This window comes from Brachyhypopomus gauderio, chromosome 3 (assembly GCF_052324685.1).
Source record: "Brachyhypopomus gauderio isolate BG-103 chromosome 3, BGAUD_0.2, whole genome shotgun sequence".
NCBI lineage: Eukaryota > Metazoa > Chordata > Actinopteri > Gymnotiformes > Hypopomidae > Brachyhypopomus > Brachyhypopomus gauderio.
In genome coordinates this window covers 16,595,774-16,618,918 of record NC_135213.1, presented here as the reverse complement: position 1 = coordinate 16,618,918, position 23,145 = coordinate 16,595,774, and the positions used below count along the sequence as shown (strand labels likewise).

The 23,145-nt window shown below is 42.2% G+C and overlaps 1 protein-coding gene across 1 annotated transcript in view; it reads right to left on the bottom strand.

The window, feature by feature from the left end:
* LOC143510484 (calcium-activated potassium channel subunit alpha-1-like) overlaps positions 1–23,145 on the bottom strand; it is a 134,270-nt gene that overhangs the window by 38,715 nt on the left and 72,410 nt on the right. Inside the window, exons 18-25 of the mRNA XM_076999876.1 lie at positions 20,980–21,056; positions 20,238–20,270; positions 19,414–19,500; positions 15,546–15,633; positions 14,251–14,347; positions 11,579–11,803; positions 9,126–9,318; positions 8,736–8,846 (exon numbers count right to left, since the gene is read on the bottom strand). Coding sequence (XP_076855991.1) covers positions 8,736–8,846; positions 9,126–9,318; positions 11,579–11,803; positions 14,251–14,347; positions 15,546–15,633; positions 19,414–19,500; positions 20,238–20,270; positions 20,980–21,056 — 911 coding nt within the window. The remainder of the gene's footprint in view (positions 1–8,735; positions 8,847–9,125; positions 9,319–11,578; positions 11,804–14,250; positions 14,348–15,545; positions 15,634–19,413; positions 19,501–20,237; positions 20,271–20,979; positions 21,057–23,145) is intronic.

Below are 23,145 nucleotides of genomic sequence, written 5' to 3'. Positions count from 1 at the left end.
CATCAGGCTGTCAGGAAGCTGAACTCTATCCACCATCTATCTCATACTCTGAACTTTAATGCAATAAACAGACTGGCTCTACACATATCCACATAAGAACCTTTTTGCACACCAGAACTCTACCTCAACCATGCTGCTACTGACTAAATTGCCCTACCACTATTCCCATCCCTTATAATAATACTTGCACTACTGCTATTTTGCACAGTGAACACTGTAGTACCTCAGCACTACTATTACTGTTACTATTATCATCTTTATTTTATGAATACTACTCACTTTACTTTTTATTCTTTAAATTAAATGTTATGTGTTATGTGTTAAATGTTAGGTGAGAGAGAAACAGTATCTCGATTATATTATGTCATGGACATACAGTGAAATTGACAAATAAACATCCTTGAATCCATCCCCCACCCCAAAGCACACAAAATAAAAACAACAGAAACAGGCAGGAGACCACGAACCAAGCTAAACAGGAGCAGATGCAGGACCAAAAACAGAAGACAAAAAACTGGGGGCACAGAAGGAGCAGGTGACAAAAGAGCATGAGAGGCCAAACCAGGAACAAAGGCAGGAACAGGGACAGAAGGAATGGGACCAGACATCAAGGTAGAACCAGAGACAGAAACAGAACAGGGGCTAAAAAAGAAGCAGGAGCAGGGAGAGGAACAGAAGACACAGGAGCAGAGCAGACATAGGAACACCAGCAAGAACCAGAAACAGGGGCGGAACAACCACAAACAGAAGAATGGACACAGGAGCAGAGAGACATGGACACGGGCACAGGAACAGTATTAAGAGAAAATGGAACACAAACAGACCAAGAACGACAAACAGGACAGAAGCAGGAGAAATAACAACGGGCGACAAATGAGGAAGGACAACAGAAGGCACAACAGGAGACCATGGAAAACTATAACGCAACACAGACCAAGAAAATAATAAAGGAACAGGAACAATGACTGAGACAGGAACTGGAACAAAAGGAGACACCAGAACAGAAACAGGAACAGGTAAGGGCACAGACAAGACAACAGGGGCAACAGCAAAACCAGGAAACGAGGAAGGCAAAAACAAAAAAGAAACAGAAGGGAACAGCAATTGAAGAATGGCCAAAAGGAGAAAACACAGAAAGTGACAAAGCCACATGGACATAGCTCAGAGACACAGAACAGGGCAGGATGGGCGATGACCAGGAAGCCACAAAAAACACAGAACAGGGTGAGACGAGACAGAAAGGAACTGGCAGACACAGGAGGTGAGTCCAGAGGCACGGCAGCAATGAGCAACAACGGTTCCAACTGTTCCAGATGCATGGCCAGGAAAACAGGTCTGGCTCAAGGCTTGGAGACAGGCCTGGGGCAAGACAATGGCACAGGAATGGGGTTCACTCCACCCTCCATGCCAGGAACAGGCTGGTTGACATTTTCCACATCAGCATCAAGGACAGCCAGGGTGGTGTCTTCCAGATCAGAAACAGGCACGGGTTGGTTGGCAACTTCCACGGTGGTAACAGGAACAGACTGGGTGGCGACTCCCTTGTTGGGAACAGGAACAGGCACAGGAGGTGTGGCACACACTGGAGACAGATGCAGACAGGGTGGCCAGGCAATTGTACAGGAAACACAGGGAAACACACAACAAAGCCTTGTACAAAACAGTGACCAGCAACAAGACAGCAAACATGTGTTTGCATGTGTGTGTGTGTGTATGTATGTATGTATATATATATATATATATATATATATATATATATATATATATATATATATATATATATATATATATTAGTGGTGGGCCGTTAACGGCGTTCGTTAATTTGATACTCTTATCAGGCAATAAAAAAATTATCGCCGTTAATCTATTCTTAAAGTTGGGTTGGGAACTGGGTCAAAATGGGTAAGCAAACTATGATGACTTTCAACTTGATAGTTTAGCTCGGCTGTATTCCTAACCAAATTGCACAGTAGGGGCGAGAACGAGTTTTCAAACCTGTAAATTACAAATTGTACGTGTGTTTACATGGATGCTGCCATGAAGTCGCCAGGTTTGCTTCATGGAAAATTCATTTTTAGGAATGTAAAATGTTATGGAAAAGATTCAAGCCAAATCTAAATGTAATCGCTACTAGGCAAAATGTCTAATGTCTACTATGTCTAAATATCTAGTTAGGACAAAACTAGAGTGCTCAATGAACTAAGTTAAAATCACTGTAACTCCGGAATATCATCTGTAGCGTTTTTATGTGTGTGCAAACGAGGGGACTCTGAATTCGGCACAACAGGTTCATTTGAAAAAAATTCTCCGTCGTGCCTGCTGCTTGCATGTGTTAAATGAAAATGAGCACTTTCTTCTTTGATTTACAACTTTGTCCTACCACCTGATTAACACCTGAAGAAACATCCACAGAAAAGCCACACCTCATTATAAGTCGCATGGTTCAAAGCGTGAGGGAATAAGTAGCGGTTTATAATCTGGAAAATACGGGTAGCAATCGCGGGGGCTCCGCTGTGGCGGGTCGAGGTCGCGTTCCGCTCTTCAGCTCTGTTTGCAGGGTTCATCCATCTTTACAAGGTGGAATTCAAGCACATGTACGACACTTTCAAGGTCCATTTTCAATATTGTCCAGCACCTTCAGCTTAATTAAGTTAAGCACGTAGTCGTCTGTAACTGCACCAGCCTCAATTTGTCCAATTAGACTGTTAGACTTATTTCCTCTTTTATTCTGTCGTGAAAAGACATTTCTGCTGCTTTCAAGTCCAACTATGAGCGATTGCTTCTGACTGGAGTCTAAGCCCTGCCCCAAATGCAGGCAAGCGTTCCTATTGGACAGTGATTAGATTTCATACTGGCACGATTACAGCTTCGCAGAGACACACAATGGAATACAATGACGTTCAGTCGATTGCATTTCAAGGTGGCTTCTGGCACGAATTCAGCGTTTCTTTCTTTAAATACAAATCCACACACACTGGAGCTTTTACTTTTCATCGTGACATGTTTTCATCACATCAGTGTTTAAATCAATCTCGTGATCATTACATTTAAAGGAGACATTTATGTCAGAAATACCGTACGGTGAAAAGCAATACCTCGGTGCCATGATTACATTTCGAGCTGTATTATATTCAATTCTGGCACAAATTCAGCGTTTTGGTTTTGAATGGTAATTCTTGTGTATTGTTTTTCAATAAAGAGATAAAGTGCATTAAAACGTAATGTAATAGTGCTTTTGCATTTCATTGTGGCACGTATTCTGCATGTTTGTATGGAAAAGCAATGCATTTTGTGGATTGCATTTCCATTTTTGCCTAGAAGCGATTACATTTCGATTTGGCATGAAATCTTTTCCATAAAATGTTACCGGAGCGGAGCTCGTTTTCTGCATGGTCCTAGCGCTAGATTCGTCGCTATTTAAATATTTCTTTTTAACCGTTAAAACTGCAGAGGACCAAAACCGGCTTTTGAAACCCCCCCCCCCAAATTACGTCCGTGAGGTTAAATGTTCTAAATGTTGGCTTACATTTCAAATATCATGTTTAGCTGAATAAACATGTTATCAACCCCTTTTAATGTACAGTATGTAGGCTTACCCCCTCCTTGAACTGCCACCTTACAGTGGTCGAGGGGTTTGCGTGCTTGAATGATCCTGGGGGCTATGTTGCCTGGGGCATTGCGTCCCCTGGTAGGGTCTCCCATGGCAAACAGGTCCTTGGTGACGTCGCCTGGTATGGCGCAGCCGGAGCCCCACCCTGGAGCCAGGCCCAGGGTTGGGGCTCGTAAGCGAGTGCCTGGTGGCCGGGCCTTTGCCCACAGGGTCCGGCCGGGCTCAGCCCGAACTGGTGACGTGGGCTCAACCTCCTGTGGGTTCACCACCCACAGAGGCTATCGTAGGGGGCCGGTGCAGTGTGGATTAGGTGGCAGCCGAAGGCGGGGACCTCGGCGGCCTGATCCTTAGACAGGGCAGCTAGCTGTTGGGACATGGAATGTCACCACACTAGGGGGAAAAGAGCCCGAGCTTGTGTGGGAGGCTGAGCGGTACCAGCTAGAGATAGTTGGGCTCACCGCTACGCACAGCATGGGCTCTGGAACCCAGCTCCTTGAGAGGGGTTGGACTCTTAATTTCTCTGGAGTTGCTCATGGTGAACGGCGGCAGGCTGGGGTGGGCGTTCTCATAGCTCCCCAGCTTAGTCGTTATGTGTTGGAGTTTACCCTGGTGAACGAGAGGGTTGCCTGTCTTCGCCTTTGGGTTGGGAGCAGGGCTCTGGCTGTTGTTTGTGCCTATGGACCAAATAGCAGCACAGAGTATTCAGCCTTCTTGGAGTCCCTGGGAGGGGTACTGAAAAGTGCTCCAATGGGGGACTCCATTGTTCTACTGGGGGACTTCAATGCTCACGTGGGCAATGACAGTGACACCTGGAGGGGCGTGATTGGGAGGAACGGCCTCCCCGATCTGAACCAGAGTGGTGTTTTGTTGTTATTGGACTTCTGTGCTAGTCATGGTTTGTCCATAACGAACACCATGTTCGAACATATGGATGTCCACAAGTGCACCTGGCACCAGGACACCTTAGGTCGGAGGTCGATGATCGACTTTATTGTCGTTTCATCTGATCTCCGGCCCTATGTTTTGGACACTCGGGTAAAGAGAGGGGCTGAGCTGTCAACTGATCACTACCTGGTGGTAAGTTGGATCCGCTGGCAGAGGAGGGGGCTGGACAGACCTGGAAGACCCAAACGTATGGTGAGGGTCTGCTGGGAACGTCTGGCTGAGCACTCTGTCAGGGAGGTCTACAACTGCCACCTCCGGGAAAGCTTTTCCCAGCTTCGAGGGAGTCGGGAGACATGGAGTCTGAGTGGACCATGTTCTCCGACTCTATCGTTGAAGCTGCTGTACTGAGTTGTGGCCAAAAGATCACTGTTGCCTGTCGCGGCAGCAATCCCCGTATCAGATGGTGGACACCGGAAGTACGGGATGCCGTCAAGCTGAAGAAGGAGTCCTATCGGGCCATGTTGGCCACTGGGACTCCCGAGGCAGCTGATAGGTATCGGCAGGCCAGGCGTGCGGCGGCTCAGGCAGTGGTAGAAGCAAAAACTCTGAGCTGGGAAGAGTTTGGTGAGGCCATGGAGGAGGACTATCGGTCGGCCTCAAAGAAATTCTGGCAAACCGTCCGGCACCTCAGAAGGGATAAGCAGTACTCTGTCAACACTGTTTACAGTGCGGGTGGGGAGCTGTTGACCTTGACTGAGGATATTGTCGCACGGTGGAAGGAATACTTTGAGGATCTCCTAAATCCCTCTGTCATGTCTTCCATGGAGGAAGTGGAGACTGACGACTCAGTGGTGGACCCGTCCATTACCCAAGCCGAAGTCACTGAGGTGGTTCGCAAACTCCCCAGTGGCAAGGCAGCGGGAGTGGATGAGATTCATCCTGAGTATCTTATGTCTCTGGATGTTGTGGGGTTGTCTTGGCTGACACGCCTCTGCAACATCGCATGGCAATCTGGGATAGTTCCTCTGGAGTGGCAGACTGGGGTGGTGGTTCCGCTTTTTAAAAAAGGGGACCGGAGAGTGTGCCCCAATTATCGGGGTATCACACTTCTTAGCCTTCCTGGTAAGGTCTACTCTAGGGTACTGGAAAGGAGAGTTCGGCTGATAGTCGAACCTTGGATCCAAGAGGAACAATGCGGTTTTCGTCCTGGCCGTGGAACACTGGACCAGCTTTATACCCTTCATAGGGTGCTCGAGGGTTCATGGGAGTATGCCCAACCAGTCCACGTGTGTTTTGTGGATCTGGAGAAGGCATTCGATCGTGTTCCTCGTGCTATTCTGTGGGGAGTGCTCCAGGAGTATGGAATCGGGGGTCCTCTACTAAGGGCTGTCCGGTCTCTGTATGATCGGAGCAGGAGTTTGGTTCGCATTGCTGGCAGTAAGTCGGACCTGTTTCCGGTGCATGTTGGACTCCGTCAGGGCTGCCCCTTGTCACCGGTCCTGTTCATAATTTTTATGGACAGGATCTCAAGGCGCAGCCAAGGGCCAGAGGGAGTCCTGTTTGGAGGCCACAGGATCTCATCTCTGCTATTTGCAGATGATGTTGTTCTGTTGGCAGCTTCGGGCCAGGACCTTCAGCATGCATTAGGGCGGTTTGCAGCCGAGTGTGAAGCAGCTGGGATGAGAATCAGCACCTCTAAGTCCATGGCCATGGTTCTCGACCGGAAAAGGGTAGCTTGCTCCCTTCAGGTGGGTGGAGAAGTCCTGCCTCAAAGTGGAGGAGTTTAAGTATCTCGGGATCTTGTTCACGAGTGAGGGAAGAATGGAGCGTGAGATCGACAGACGGATTGGTGCAGCTTCCGCAGTAATGCGGTCGCTGTACCGGTCCGTTGTGGTGAAGAAGGAGCTGAGCCAAAAGGCGAAGCTCTCGATTTACCGGTCGATTTATGTTCCTACTCTCACCTATGGTCATGAGCTTTGGGTAATGACCGAAAGAACGAGATCGCGGATACAAGCGGCCGAAATGAGTTTCCTCCGCAGAGTGGCTGGGCACACCCTTAGAGATAGGGTGAGAAGCGCGGTCACTCGGGAGGAGCTCGGAGTAGAACCGCTGCTCCTCCACATCGAGAGGAGTCAGTTGAGGTGGCTTGGGCACCTGTTTCGGACGCCCCCTGGACGCCTTCCTAGGGAGGTGTTCCAGGCATGTCCCCCGGGGAGGAGGCCCCGGGGAAGACCCAGGACACGTTGGCGAGACTATGTCTCTCGACTGGCCTGGGAACGTCTCGGTGTTCCACCCGAGGAGCTGGCTGAGGTGTCTGGGGAGAGGGAGGTTTGGGTTTCCCTGCTCAGACTGCTACCTCCGCGACCCGGCTCCAGATAAGCGGTAGATAATGGATGGATGGATGGATGGATGTAGGCTTACAAATTCATGTTTAACTGAATAAACCGTTGAACAGGAGTAGCCTACATTTTATTGAGCATGTTTTTTTTCTTCAAGTATCAAAGTAGAACAGCTTTCTCAAGCAGTCATTGATGCATTTTGGAAACAGGAGATGAGCCCCTGGTATAATGCACCCTCTGTATTAAGAAACCCTATCTCAAAAACTGACTTTTAGTCATTACTTGGGTAGCACGCATATGAGCCATTTTAATATAGATTAATCTAGATTAATTTCAAGATTTCAGTGAGATTAACCTAGATTAAAAAAATTAATCTATGCCCACCCCTAATATATATATATATATATATATATATATATATATATATATATATATATATATATATATATATATATATGCGCTGATTTAAGGCTTGGGCTTGGATGCAGCTGCTTGGCCATGGAAACCCATTCCATGAAGCTCTCTATGCACTGTTCCTGAGGTAAACTGAAGGTCACTGAACATTGGAGGTCTGTAACGATTGACTGCAGAAAGTTTGCAACCTCTGGACACCGTCTGTTGATCCCGCGCCATCATTTCAGAGGCTTATAACTACGAGGTTGAGTTGCTGTCGTTCCCAATCGCTTCCAATTTTTTATAATACCTCTAACAATTGACTGTGGAATCTTTAGCAGCGAGGAAATTTGACTCGTTGCACAGCTTTCATTCTATCACGATACCACTCTGAAATTCACTGATCTCCTGAGTATGTTCCAATGTTTCACAAATGTTTGTAGAAGCTGTCTGCATGCCTAGGAGCTTGGGTTTATACACCTGTAGCCATGGAAGTGGTACACCTGAATCCAATTATTTTGATTGGTGAGCAAATACTTATTTGCAATATTGTGTGTGTATATGCAAAGTATGAGACCAATCATTTTAAGTTAGTCCAGAATAGGAGGCTTTTCTCATGATCATTCTGTTCCAGGGTCATAACAGGAAAGCATTACCCAAGAGTTAGGTGGAAGGCATCGTATAGGTGAGAAGCTCAGGTCAATTCACAGGATGGGAGATTGCAGATGCAGGAAAATGTCTGGCATGCTATGACCAAAGGGTGTCCTGGATGACCAAGACGTTGATAGCATTGACTGGCATTAAGTTCCCCAAAAGCCAAATGAGAACCTCTGGGATGTTATGTAGTCTCACACATAGATGGTCCAGTGCTTACTGATATCCTGATCTAGGACTGGAAGCAGATCCTCCAGGACTGCATCTGCCGTGTCACCGAGAGTATGCCCTGACACTGTCAGGAGTGCATGCAGGCACATATGAGCCACAAACACTATTGTGTGACATTATGAGCTGCCATGAAAAATTCATGCTAATTGGATCAGCCTGTGATATTTTTTACCTTGATTTTAGGCATGTGAATTTGAATTCAGGATATAAAATTTGGATTCCATTGGCTGTTTTGTTATTGATACATTTAGCTCTTCTCCAGTGCCCAGAGCAGCTTGAACTAATCTCAGTTCAGTGTTCTCTCTCAAATCACATTATGAAACATAGAAAAACATTGTTGTATAAATATGTAATATTAAATTGTAATTATCATTATCTAGGAATTATTCCAGTTGTTGCATCATTTTGTTCCTAATAAAGTACAATTTATATCAGTAAAGATTTCAAATTGAATCTTTTGTTCATAAAGACTTGTTGTGTGATTTAAGTGTTCTCTTAATGTTTTAAGTACTGCACTACTGGCTATGTACTGCATGCGTTTACGATTCCTTTCTTTTTAGATTCTGTATTGTCCTTTTTTATGTGCAAGTTGTGATGTGTGTGTGTGTGCATACCCATTATACCTAAATGTGTGATGATGGAGATGTTGCCTCCCATTGTCTCACACTGCCTCATCAGGCTGTGCACAGGGCTGTTATCAGCAGAAGAGCAATCCATACCTAGAGGAGTGAAGCCTGCAGAGAGTGAACAAGCCCACATACGGGCACACACACATCACAAAATCACATAAATTTGCCAAGACTCCAGCTAAAGGTGAAGGACGATATACAGTATATATATATATATATATATATATATATATATATATATATATATATATATATATATATATATATATATATAGCGCATGCATTTATTAAAAACATTTCATATGTATGAGTATGTGAGCCTGAACCTGTTGAGGTATAACAAGGAGTGTGTGTATGTATAAGTTACTGAGTGCATTTCGGTACCGTGGGAGTTTGCCTGCAGAAGGCCTATGGTGTCATCAAACTGCATGGATTTGATGTTGAGTGAGGCCAGAATGCACTCCTTATCCTGCATTGATTCATCATCTACAGTATTCTGATTGGCTGAGATGATGACGCACATGTCACACAAGTTTATGTTCACAGCCCTCAGATTGGCTCTGCTCAGAGGAGAGCCCTTCACAAACACAAACAAGAGTACAAACATTAAACACTGAGGCAGGGTAAGCTTGTTCAGTAATTACCGTATTTTCTGGACTACAGAGCGCACCTCAATATAAGCCGCACCTACCAAGTTTTTTTTTATGGAAAATGTTGTATAAGCCGCACCGGGCTATAAGCCGCATATATCTACTGAACTGAATACAGTGAGTCCCCGCTTAACTATGGGTCTGATAAACGATGAACCGGAGTTACGACCGACTTTTTTTCAATTTTGTGAGGTGCGCGAAGGAGCAGTGGCTGAAGCAGCGCAGCCTCCACCGCATCCCATCTCGGCAAAGCGATCGCTCTTTTTCACGCTGTACGCACGCATGAGAACATTGTTAGTTTTTTCTATACTGTATTTACAATCAAAGCACATCTAAATCTAGGGTCACGCTTAATGATGAAAACTGCTTTACGACGGATTTTTCAGTCTCTAACCCTGTCGTTAAGCAAGGACTAACTGTACATTTAACTGATCAGTTTCTGAACGGTGCCTGTAGCATTTCATGTGCAACAGTTTTGACTTTCAGCCAGTGTTGTGTGGAATTCCGACTCCCCTCGTTTATCCGCACATAAAGACGCTACAGATTATATTGTTGTTTTATGTATCTATGCATAAATAAGAGCTAGACTTCAATTATCCATCTCAGCAAACGGCATGGCATTATCTATGTCCAAAGCCACACTGGCTCAAGGGTGTTAATTATTTTAAATAAATACACACTGGCAATAACAAAGTTCACCTCTGAACATAACTTCGCAGTATTACAACAGTATTATGTATCTAGTTAGGACAAAACTAGAGTGCTCAGTGAACTAAGTTATAATCACTGTAACTCCCGAATATCATCTGTAGCGTCTTTATATGTGTGCAAACGAGGGGACTCGGCACTACACGTTGGTTTGAAAAAAAATTCTCCATCGTGCCTGCTACTTGCATAAGCTAAATGAAATTGAGCACTTTCTTCTTTGATTTACAACTTTGACCTACCACCTGATTCACTTTCTGCTCCACCCCCTGACGGGTAAAGAAAAATCTACAAAAAAGCCGCACCTCAGTATAAGCCGCATCGTTCAAATCTTGGTGAAAAAAGTAGCGGCTTATAGTCCAGAAAATACGGTATATTGCTGATCTTTGAAATAATTTATTTATATAAGTTTTATACACCGAGGGATTAGCATTTATGCTAGCAGAGTTTGAAGACTCAAGGTACTGTTGTGGATAGCCAGCTAGCTAACAAACATCTTAGCACAACAAGTAACTTATCTAATACAAGAACTAAAATCGCAATAAAAATGGGAAGAGGAGAATCCATCTAGCCAAAAGGGCTGAGTCAACACTAGAAACTGATGTAAATCTGATCTTTGAAAGAATTTAATTAAGCTACTATATAACACTATTTTAAGGCTACTTACATAAGGACTTCACAACACGTGAATAAGCATGCAATAACATTAATTATTACATGTTATCTTATGCAAGATGACATAAGATGTTTTATGAAATAATTACCATTATACTGACATGATACATAATCATTTTCAAGTCTAGTATATTTAACTCTGAGACTATACATTTTATAGTCCTTATCATAGTCCTATGTTGCATCCACCTCACAATTTTCTACATACACTGCCCTCATAAGTTCATCATCATAAGATTAGTCATTGTAAGAGCTAAAAAAAAATCTGTATTAGTGTAGAACTTTTATTTAACATGGTTGAATAAGTGACGACCAAACAGAAATAAATTTGATAAATTGTGTTTACTATAAACAGTCACATTCCATCTGCTATGCAGAGAGAATTGTCCTCTAGCAAGTTATGGAGCTTTTACTGGACTTTTATTTTTGGAGCATATGCATGTGTAATGTCAATACAATGTTATTTTTTCAGATAATATTGTTATCTTGTGACCACTTGCATACAATATACATAAATATCTAACTATTGCTTTATAAATATGTTATTCAGTGGATATGCATGTTATGAAGTTGGTATTTAAGTAGCCTTCATAAACAAATTTGGACTGCTCATGGACCGATGTCCTAACTCGGGTCAGTAGCCAATATTCAAAATAAATTATAGTATTGATCCCTGTAATTATAAAAGTGAGGTATCATCTAAATACAGCAAAAAAGTTATTTTTTTAACTAAACCAGATGTGGCACAGGAAGGACTTTATTCACAGATAAATTAACTGCTTGCACTCTCAGTTGGAATAGACTCACAGGCAAGATGGAGACTTTGGGGAAGTTGCTGAGTGTCTCCCACTCCCTCTTTAGGTAGTCCAGTGAGCCCACAAACATGATGGGTTTCAGCTCATTATAATGAAAGTTACTGGCCCTGAGAGGCATCACCAGGCTCCTCAAGCCCACCAAAGGTGACTTCATATCACCAAAGATGCACACCACCACATGGCCACTCAGAACCATCACTGATGCTTCGCTGCGGGTCTGAGGGGAAAGAGAAAACAGCACTGTTAGCCATTGACTAGCTATTGACTAGCTATTTGCTATAACTAAAACAGTGTTAGTTATGACTGAAACAGCTCTTATAGATAGACTTTAGAAGTAAAAAAGTAAGGTATGTTAGCTATAACTAAAATAGCTGGGTTTTTCATAACTAAAACAGCTGTTAGCTATACTAGGGTGACCATAATTTCATCTCGGAAAACCAGGACACCTGGGAGGGGGGAGGGACACATATACTGTGGCATGCACACTGAAAAAAATAAAGCATTGGCTCAATGTAATAAAATTGAATTAATCAATCACACAAACTTTTTTTCATTGCCTCAATCTAAAAAACTAAATTCATTTAGTCATGAATTTAGTTTTTTGGATTGAGTCAATGGAAAAAAAAATCAGCTGCGCTGCCTCAGCTTATCATACACAACACTCCACAACTGTCCACTGTACTGCCAATGCTCCTCCGCGTGCCGCGCAAAATAGAAAAAAGTCAGTTGTAACTCCGGTCCATCGTTAACCAGACCCGTCATTAAGCGGGGACTCATACATTCCACTGAAAGGCAAAATGTTTTCATGTGTATAAAATTCAGAGTTTAGACATACTGCAACAGTTCCTACCACTAACTATACTACATTGACAAAAGTATTCGCTCACCAATCCAAATTATCGGAATCAGGTGTTCCAATCACTTCCATGGCCTAGGCATGCAGGCTGTTTTTACAAACATTTGTGAAAGAATGGGTTGCACTCAGGAGCCCAGTGATAGGATGCCACCTGTGCAACAAATCCAGTCGTGAATCTTCCTCATTCACTCCTAAATATTCCACAGTCAACTGTCAGCTGTATTAAAGAAAATGAATTTATTTGGGAATGACAGCAACTCATCCACGAAGTGCGGCTTATACAGACATCCAAACTTCACGTGGCCTTCAGATTAGCTCAAGAACAGTGCACAGAGAGCTTCATGGAATGGGTTTCCATGGTCGAGCAGCTGCATCCAAGCCATACATCACCGAGTGCAATGCAAAGCGTCGGATGGTGGTGTAAAGCACGCCACCACTGGACTCGAGCAGTGGAGGCATGTTCTCTGGAATGACGAATCACGCTTCTATGTCTCGCAATCTGATGGACGAGTCTGGGTTTGGCAGTTGCCAGGAGAACAGTACTTGTCTGAGTACATTGAGCCAAGTTTGGTGGAGTTGTTTTTCATGAGCAGGACTTGGTCCCTTAGTTCCAGTGAAAGGAACTCAGAATGCTTCAGTATACTAAGACATTTTGGATAATTCCATGCTCCAAACCTTGTGGGAACACTTTGGAGCTGGCCCCTTCCTCTTCCAACATGGCATGCATCGGTGCATAAACCAAGGTCCATGAAGACATGGATGGCAGAGTCTGGTGTGGATGAACTTGACTGGCCTTCATAGAGTCCTGACCTCAACCCGACAGAAAACTTTTGGGATGAATTACAGAGAAGGCTGGGAGCCAGGCCTTCTCGTCCAACATCAGTATGTGACCTCACAAATGTACTTCTGGAAGAATGGTCAAGAATCCCCATAAACAAACTCAAACCTTGTGGACACCCTTCCGCAAAGAGTTGAAGCTGTTCTAGCTGCAAAGGGTGGACCAACGTCATACTGAACCCTATGGATTAGGAATGGGATGTCACTTAAGCTCATATGTGAGTCAAGGAAGCTGAGCGAATACTTTTGACAATATAGTGCATGATTATATGCAAAAACTGTTAGCAAATTGAATCCATTTGAGGGCTGGAACATAGTGTTTTGCAGACAAGTGCAGATGCAAAAAAGGTATTTTTTATTCAGACAACAGTAGCAGACAGAATCCAAACATAATCCAATTTCAGTGTCAGAAACAATCCAGGTCAGAATAGGAAAATTGTTATCACCAGGCAAAGGTGCAAACATGCAAATCCAAAAGATAATCGTAATACAAAAACTAGATTGAACCATAAATATATATCACCACAAAAACGCTCCATATGCTTACTACAGGGAGTTTAGGCAATACCTTGCAAAGAGACTATGGATGGGTGGAGTATATATGGCAGAGACTAAATTGAAAACAGGTGTGAAGGTTAGTAGTTAGAGGAGGAGGAACGAGGCATATGGCGAATGGGATTGTGGGTGTTGTAGTGCTCTTGGTTCTGCAGCTTTGACACCATTCCTATTATTGAGTAAGACTGAGCTGTTGCAAACTCTGTTCACCAGCCTGATGAAGATTTATTCATATGCACACTACAAAAAATCTGATCCAAAACGAGTAGAGCACCCGTTAGTGTATGTTACCATGACAAGAAGCAGAGCATGAGTGCAGTCATAGTAAGTTGAGCAATTTAATACACCAGTATTTATCAGTCTATTTATCAGTCTAACCTCTAACCTCTATAGCATTAGACTACAGCAGTACTCACCAGTATGGCCTCCTCCATGTCTCTGGTGGGGCACCAGTGAAACATCCCTGTGGAGTCGAATCTCTTGATATTATTGTCAATCATGTCCAGCAGGTGTCTGAAGACCATCAGAGGTTCATGTCAAGAAGAGGCAGAGAAAAACAGGCTAAATTATTGTAATGGAATTAAACATATTTCTTCCTCTACAGTTTAATCCCAGTGACAGGCATTCTGCAAAGATGTCATATATTATTATCACATACAAAAACAGACATGCGTGTGAACACATCTGTTTTTCTGTCTTTCTCTCTCCCGATCACCCTCAGTGTCTCTTTAGTAGAGTTTGTATCCACTTTGCTAAGTGAAGTTCTGTTTAGTGTTCATCCTTCATGTAACGTACAGAAACTAGGAGAAGGATACAAGTGCTGCAGAGTCCAATTTATTGAGCGGGAGTAGCTTCCTGCATAATATTCACACTGATGCGAATAGTGCGAGAACAATGAGGTGTGATTACTCAGAGACACACAGATATAACAGGGCAACTATATAACTAATAAACAAAACTGAAAGTGACAATGAGGCACGGACGTGAACATAACCTAACTAACCGGATATACATTAACTGAACATAATAAACATAGAGACACGAAGGCACATGGATATGACAGAGCACTGGTAGAACTAACACATGCTAATTATGCATTAATACAGACAAGTCCAGGCTGTCGAGAAAGGCTAAATATAAATACTGATAAGACCAGATTAATAAAATACAATAATACAAATGGGGGGAAAACAAGTATAGGTATTTGTAGAGAACGCAGAGGATGGAATATAGAAACTCACACAACAGTAGGCATTAAACAGACTTACAAGGAAGGACTGGGCACACGGTGAATATAAACCAGTCATCATAAGGCTAAACCCGAAACAGCTGAACAGAACAAACAATGGGCGTAGGGAAACAGAGAGGGTGTGACAAACAGAAGGAACTCGACGGAGATCAGAATGAAGACTAATCTAAGGGAACACAAAGACTTGACATGGGTTGGGATGGAGTAGACATTACACCTCCCTGAGAAGGGCACCAGTGTTTCCTCTTCAGCTTCTTTAAACTGTTCATTCGTTCTCAGTCCATCCCTATTAATGCATTTCATAATTCAGCAGAAGATTTTTTTATTCATGAGTCCATGAACTCACCACAGCTGTGCTACCACATATGCATACACACACACACACACACACACACACACACACACACACACACACACACACACACACACACACACACACACACGCACACACAGTGTTGTTACCTGTTTTGTGGAAGAGACATGAGTGAATCCCTCATTCTTTCATTCTGCTGTTTCTTTCTAGATTGCAGGTGGGACCCAAACTCCTCAACTGTAATGATACAGATGTCATTTTGGGCTCAAGACACCACACTAACCTGCTTATTTGATGTTTTCACAGCCCAAACATATAGGAAAATTGTCAAAAATACTCTCATGTTTTTTTAGAAACTGCTGACCAACAATATCATTCATTAAAGTTTTATAGTCTCCAACAGGATGGAGAATCCACCATATATGCTAAATGATACAGTGCATCACAGAATTGAGTAGACCCCTCACATTTCTGCAGATATCTTTTCATGGGACAACAAGGACAAAATGATACTTTTGACACAATGATAGTCTGTGTTCAGTTTATATAATATATGTAACAGTGTAAATTTATTCTTACCTCAAAATAACTCAATATACAGCCATTAATGTCTAAACCACCGGCAACAAAAGTGAGGACATCCCTTATTGAAAGTTCCTGAAGTGTCAAAAGTGTGCCACCACCATTATTTTCCAGAACTGCCTTAACTCTCCTGGGCATGGACTTTACCAGAGCTTCACAGATGGCCACTGGAATGCTTTTCAACTCCTCCATGATGACATCATATAGCTGGCAGATATTCGAGACTTTGCGCTCCTCCACCTTCCACTTGAGGATGCCACAAAGATGTTCTATTGGGTTTAGATCTGGAGACATGATTGGCCAGTCCATCACCTTTACCCTCAGCCTCTTCAATAAAGCAGTGGTCATCTTACAGATGTGTTTGGGGTCATTATCATGCTGGAACACTGCCCTGCAACTGCCAGTTTCTGGAGGGAGGGGATCATGCTCTGCTTCAGTATTTCACAGTACATATTGTAGTTAATGTGTCCCTCAATGAAATGTACAGTGGGATGCGAAAATTTGGGCACCCTTGTTAATTTTTCTCATTTACCTTTATAAATCATTGAATGTTTGGATAAAAAAATGAGTTAAATATATCATATAGGGGACAAACACAGTGATATTTGAGAGGTGAAATGAAGTTTATATGATTTACAGAAAGTGTGCAATAATTGTCTAAACAAAAATAGGCAGGTGCATAAGCTTGGGCACTGTTGTCATTTTATGATTTCAAAACCTTTAGAACTAATTATTGGAACAAAAATTTGGTTTGGTAAGTTCAGTGACCCTTGACCTCCATACAGAGGTGACTGCAATTATGAGAAAGGGTAGTTAAGGGTGGCAATTGTATGTTTTTCTCCTCTTTGCATCTTCTCTGAAGAGTCGCAGCATGGGAGATTCAAAACAACTTTCAAATGACCTGAAAACAAAGATTGTTCACCGTCATGGTTTAGGGGAAGGATACAGAAAGCTATGTCAGAGATTTCAGCTCTCAGTCTCCAGTGTGAGAAACATTGTGAGAAAATGGAAGAAGACAGGTACAGTTCAAGTCAAGGCTTGAAGTGGCAGACCAAGCAAAATCTCTAATAAACAGAAGCGAAAGATGTTGAGAACAGTCAGTCAACCCACAGACCAGCACCAAAGACCTACAACATCATCTTGCTACTGATGGAGTCACTATGCATCGTTCAACTATTCGGCGCACTTTACACAAAAAGATGCTGTATGGAAGAGTGATGCAGAGGAAGCCTTTTCTTCACCTACATCACAAACAGAGCTGCATGAGGTATGCTAAAGCACATTTGGACGAGCCAGCATCATTTTGAAGTAAGGTGCTGTGGATTGATGAAAACAAAATAGAGTTATTTGGCCATAACAAGGGCCGTTATGCATGGAGGAAAAAGAACACATCACTCCAAGAAAAACACCTGCTACCTACAGTAAAATTTGGTGGTGGTTCCATCATGCTGTGGGGCAGTGTGGCCTGTACAGGGACTGGGAATCTTGTTAAAGTTTAGGGACGCATGGATTCCAATCAATATCAGCAGATTCTGGAGACCAATGTCCAGGAATCAGTGAAGAAGCTGAAGCTGCACCGGGGCTGGATCTTCCAACAGGACAACGGCCTTAAACACTGCTCAACATCTACTAAGGCATTCATGCAGAGGAACAAGTACAACGTTCTGGAATGGCCATCTCAGTCCCCAGACCTGAATATTATTGAAAAGCTGTGGTGTCGCTTAAAGAGAGCTGTCCATGCTCGGAAACCATCAAACCTGAATGAACTAGAGATGTTTTGTAAAGAAGAATGGTCTACAATACCTTCAGCCACAATCTAGACTCTCATTAGGAGCTATAGGAAGCGTTTAGAGGCTGTTATTTCTGCGAAAGGAGGATCTACAAAATATTAAGTTAAAGGTTTTTTTTTTGGGTGCCCAAACTTATGCACCTGCCTATTTTTGTTTAGACAATTATTGCACACGTTCTGTAAATCATATAAACTTCGTTTCACTTCTCAAATATCACTGTGTTTGACTCCTATATGATATATTTAACTGAATCTTTTTATCCCAACATTCAATGATTTATAAAGGCAAATCAGGAAAGTTAACAAGGGTGCCCAAACTTTCGCATCCCACTGTAACTTCTCAACACCTGCGGCACTCGTGCAGCCCCAGACCATGGCACTCACACCACCATGAAGGACTGTAGGCATGACACAATTATCTTTGTACTCCTCACCTGATTGCCACTACACAGGAGACCATCTGAACCAAACAAATTAATCCTGGTCTCATCAAACCATAGGACATGGTTCCAGTGATCCATGTCTTTTGTTGACATGTATTCAGCAAACTGTTTACAGGCTTTCTTGTGTACAGACTTCAGAAGAGGCTTCCTTCTGGGATGACAGCCATGCAGACCAATTTGTAGTGTGTGGCGTATGATCTGAGCACTGACAGGCTGACCCCTCACCTCTTCAATCTTTGCAGCAATGCTGACAGCACTCCTCTGCTGATCTTTCAAAGACAGCATTTGGATGTGACGCTGAGCATTTGCACCCAGCTCTTTTGAAAGATCAACGCGAGGTCTGTTCTGAGTGGACCCTGCTCTTTTAAAATGGTGGATGATCTTGGCCAGTGTGCTACAGCTCAGTTTCAGTGTGTTGGTAACAGAGGTCTATAATCCAGGTTCAGAAAGTAAAAGTCCTCACCAGGGTTTTGTTCAAGCTTGCTAGATTTCTAATTAGTGCAATCCAGGTAAAATTAGTGGAATCAACACAATCCAGGAAGCCTGAGCAAAATCCTGGTGAGGACTTTTACTTTCTGAACCTGGATTATACACCTCTGGTTGGTAATCTTGTAACCTTGGCCATCTTCATGTAGCGCAACAACTCATCTTTTAAGATCCTCAGAGTTCTATGCCATGAGGTGCCATGTTGGAACTTTCAGTGACCAGTATGAGAGAGTGTGAGAGCTGTACTACAAAACTGAACACACCTGCTCCCTATGCACACCTGAGAGCTAGTAACACTACCGAGTCACATGGCATTTTGGAGGGAAAATAACAGGCAGTGCTCAATTTGGACATTTAGGGGTGTAGTTTCGTAAGGTTGTACTCACTTTTGTTGCTGGTGGTTTCGACATTAATGGCTGTATATTGAGTTATTTTGAGGGAAGAATCAATTTACACTTTTATAAGTTGCACACAGATGATGTATGTTTCATTGTGCCAAAGTGTCATTTTGTCAGTGTTGTCCCATGAAAAGATATCCTTAAATATCTGCAGAAATGTGAGGGATGTACTCACTTTTGTGTTGCACTGTATATTGGTCTTTTGCAACAATCGATGGCACCAGAACAGAGACAGTGCTAGAAACACCTAACAAGCAGAAGGAAGGGACAATGTGTACTTCAGTAAAGCATGATATGATTTAAATATCTGCTTTTTCACCTTGAACATCAGAAGCATTTTTTTTGACAGGTGATAACAGACTTTTGTCTAAAACATCCAATGTCTCTTGAAACCTTGTTGACTTCTCTGCAAAAATACATAAATAAACATTATATAATAACACATAAGAATTAAGAAATAATTACACACACATATAGAATTTTCATAAAGAACATCTACTTTCTCAGAGATTAGGAGTATCTGGATAAAATAGTGTTTATAGATAAAATAGTGCAGCTTTACTAATTTAAAGTTTGGAAAATCTTAAAACATTTTTATCATATCTATTTTATTTGATCTCTAGGTTAATTAGTCAAAAATATAAAACCATTTAAAATTATTCAGATTTTAAATGAAAAAAATGTAATCATTTAAATTTTTTTATCATTTATAATCAGTTTTTTTTTAAAGATATTACACAGTCCAAAGAGTTGTGAAGAATAGTTATTTAGCTTGTATTATATTAGTTTTATATAATAGTTTAGACTAATTCCAATATTTTCACCAGGTGGCGGTAAAGGGCCAAAACACAGGCTACAGTGCAACTGCAAATGTTTACGTGATGGTGGCGTGCGTGTTCAAGCTACAGTAGTTCATAGTTCACTAGATAAGGAATCTTCCCTGCCACTATCCACTAATTAGGGTGCATCTTGTGGATTGGTAGAAGGAATGCGTAAAGACATATAGCCTAAGCTTTCTGATTCTTGACTTTCGAACAAGAATTTTAGAATTAGATTCATTTCTAATGCACTACAAATTAAGGAATGTTGGATAGTCAACACACAAATACAGGTTAAGAAACAACGAAAGTAGAAATAACTTACTAGATTTGAAATATCCATCAAAGGTTTTTTTAGCTACAAAAAAAGACAAAAAGAAAAAAGGTTGTCAGGTGTTATGAGGAGGGTAAAAGAGGGCACCAGAGACAGCTGTAAGTCTGTACAGCCTTTTTTCATAGTGAGAGGGGATTGAATGAATAAATGTTCAATTTATAAACCGCCTTTCAGAATACCCAAGGTCACTTTACAATATTAACACAGGTACAAGTCTTACACAACCAATCACACACAGGCGAGAAGCGGCAGCCAATTGCGCACAGCGGATTCCACAGGAATCCACACCCCCCTGGGGGACTGAATGGGGTGCAGGAAGGGGAGAGAGGACAGACACTAGAGACAGAGCACCATCCACCACTGGGCATACAAGCACACACACATTCATACACAGACACTCAGACAACTGCTTTTATTGAACAGACACATGCAGTCACATACTCAGGCAGAGAATTTGTCAAGGACTGCCAATTTACCTAACCTCCATGTTTTTGGACTGTGGGAGGAAACCGGAGACCATTGAGGAAACCCATGCAGACATTGGAAGAACATGGAAACTCCACTCAGATAGGGACTTGAACCCAAGACCCCAGTGCTGAGAGGCAAACGTGCTAACCACCAAGCCACCACGTTGTCCAACCACGTGATTTATAATCACATCATCTGCAGGGCTTTAACCACGTCTTACGGTGATGTGCTTTTGATATAACAGGTGCTGCTTTTGTAAACTTACTTCGCTTGCATGCGCACTTCTTGATCAGTCTGGGGTCTGAAATGTCATCATGGCAAGCCTTACAGTACACTGAGGCCCTGAGGAGATTAAAACAATATCAGTGTTTTGCCACATTTCACTGAACTTCATTTTCTAATCATCTAAATAAGGCGGCACATACAAAGCAGTGCAGTGTTCCATGAACACTCCCTCACCCTAGAGAACTTTCATACATGCACACATTTAGCTGTCTATAGTGTGGGTTTATTAGTATGTATCATAATGTGGTGCATGATGCATTTTACAATGATGTGTCTAAGTGATGTACAGTAATGTGTAGAGATACTGAGACTTCTGGAATGCTGAATATTTGCAGAAGAAGTGTTTTGGGACATATTATTCAGTCAGCCTCTCTGCACATCTCTCTCTTTACCTCTCTCTCTTTATTTTTCTCCCAGTCTTGGTCTCTTTCTTAGTTCAATTATGCTTTTTTCACAAGCATAATCTTACAAGTAATAATAATAATACTAATCTTTATTTGTATAGCACCTTTCATACATACATGCAACTCAAAGTGCTTTACAGTATAAATCAAAAGACAAAACGAAAATATGTTAAAAGAAATTAAAGATAAAAATATTAAAATAGCATAAAATGTAAAAAAGTAAAGTAAATAAAGTAATAAAAAGAGTAAAGTAAATAAGATAATAATCGGGGAAAAAGGAAACAAACACAATAAAATAATGAAATAAAGTGACTGTGACGTTCGGGCTATGCCAAGGACGAGACACAGAATCCTCGGTTTTGGAGACAGACGTCACTTTACTTAGAACAGAGATTGTGCAATCAGCGCACGATAAACATGAATACGGTACACAACGTGCAGACTTAGACAACGACGAGCACAGGACACTGCGCGAGCGCACATTAAATAGACAGACCACATTAGCCCCACGTGATTACGAGACGATTCACAGGTGAGACACATTATTCACACGACATAGCCATCACCATGGAGTTCCGCTGACGCAGACAAAGCACTTGGACAACGTATACACACGTCCAAAAGGGAGGGGCCGGGGTCATCAACGTGACAGTGACAAATTATACAATAATAGACAACATCATGTAATAAAGTAAATAAGATTGAGGGTTTCTTAACAAAAAGCAGATCTAAACAGGAATGTTTTGAGACTCTTCTTGAAACTATGCAGGGATGAAATGCCTCTGAGCTCTTCAGGAAGAGAGTTCCAGAGCTTTGGGCCATAGTGCCTAAAAGCATCCTCACCAATCTTTAATCGGCTTTTAGGAATCACCAGTAGATTACTGTTTGAAGACCGGAGAGACCTGACTGGAACATATCTAACCATCATTTCAGAGGGGCAAGGCCATGAAGACATTTAAAAAAAACCATGACTAGAACCTTAAAATCTATTCTAAAGCTGACAGGTAACCAGTGCAGTGAGTGGAATGCAGGTGTAATATGATCTCTCTTTCTCCTGCGGGACAAAATCCTTGCAGCCACGTTCTGAACTCGCTGTAGGTGCGAAATAGAGCTCTTTGGAAGAGCAGATAGAACAGCGTTACAATAATCTAGCCTTGATATGATAAATGCATGGACAAGTTTTTCACTGTCAGCAGGAGAGAGCATATCTCGGACCTTAGCGATGTTTCGAAGGTGAAAATAAGCTGTCTTGCATGTAGTCATGATGTGTGATTTGAAGCTGAGCTCATTATCAAAGGTGACGCCCAGGTTCTTAACACATTGTCTGGCATTCAGATTCATTTGATTTAAATAAGTCTGGACATCATTCCTTTGTGAATCACTGCCAAGAACAAGAACCTCTGTCTTCAGTTTATTTATTTGCAGAACATTGTCAGACATCCATGTCTGTATATCATCTATGCAGTCAAACAGTGAGCAAATTGATTGTTGTACCATTGTTGGCAAAGAGATTACCATAAACAAAAAGGGACAACAAATGACAATAGAAAAAAGTGCATTATTTAAAAAATTGTTAGCAATTATTATTCAAAAAATTATTACTCAGTGTATTTTAGAAAAGATTTCACATATCTTGTGACATCCCATTCCTAATCCATAGGGTTTAATGTGGCGTTGGTCCCCCCTTTACAGCTAGAACAAATTCTACTCTTCTGGAAAAGCTGTCCACAAGGTTTAGGAGT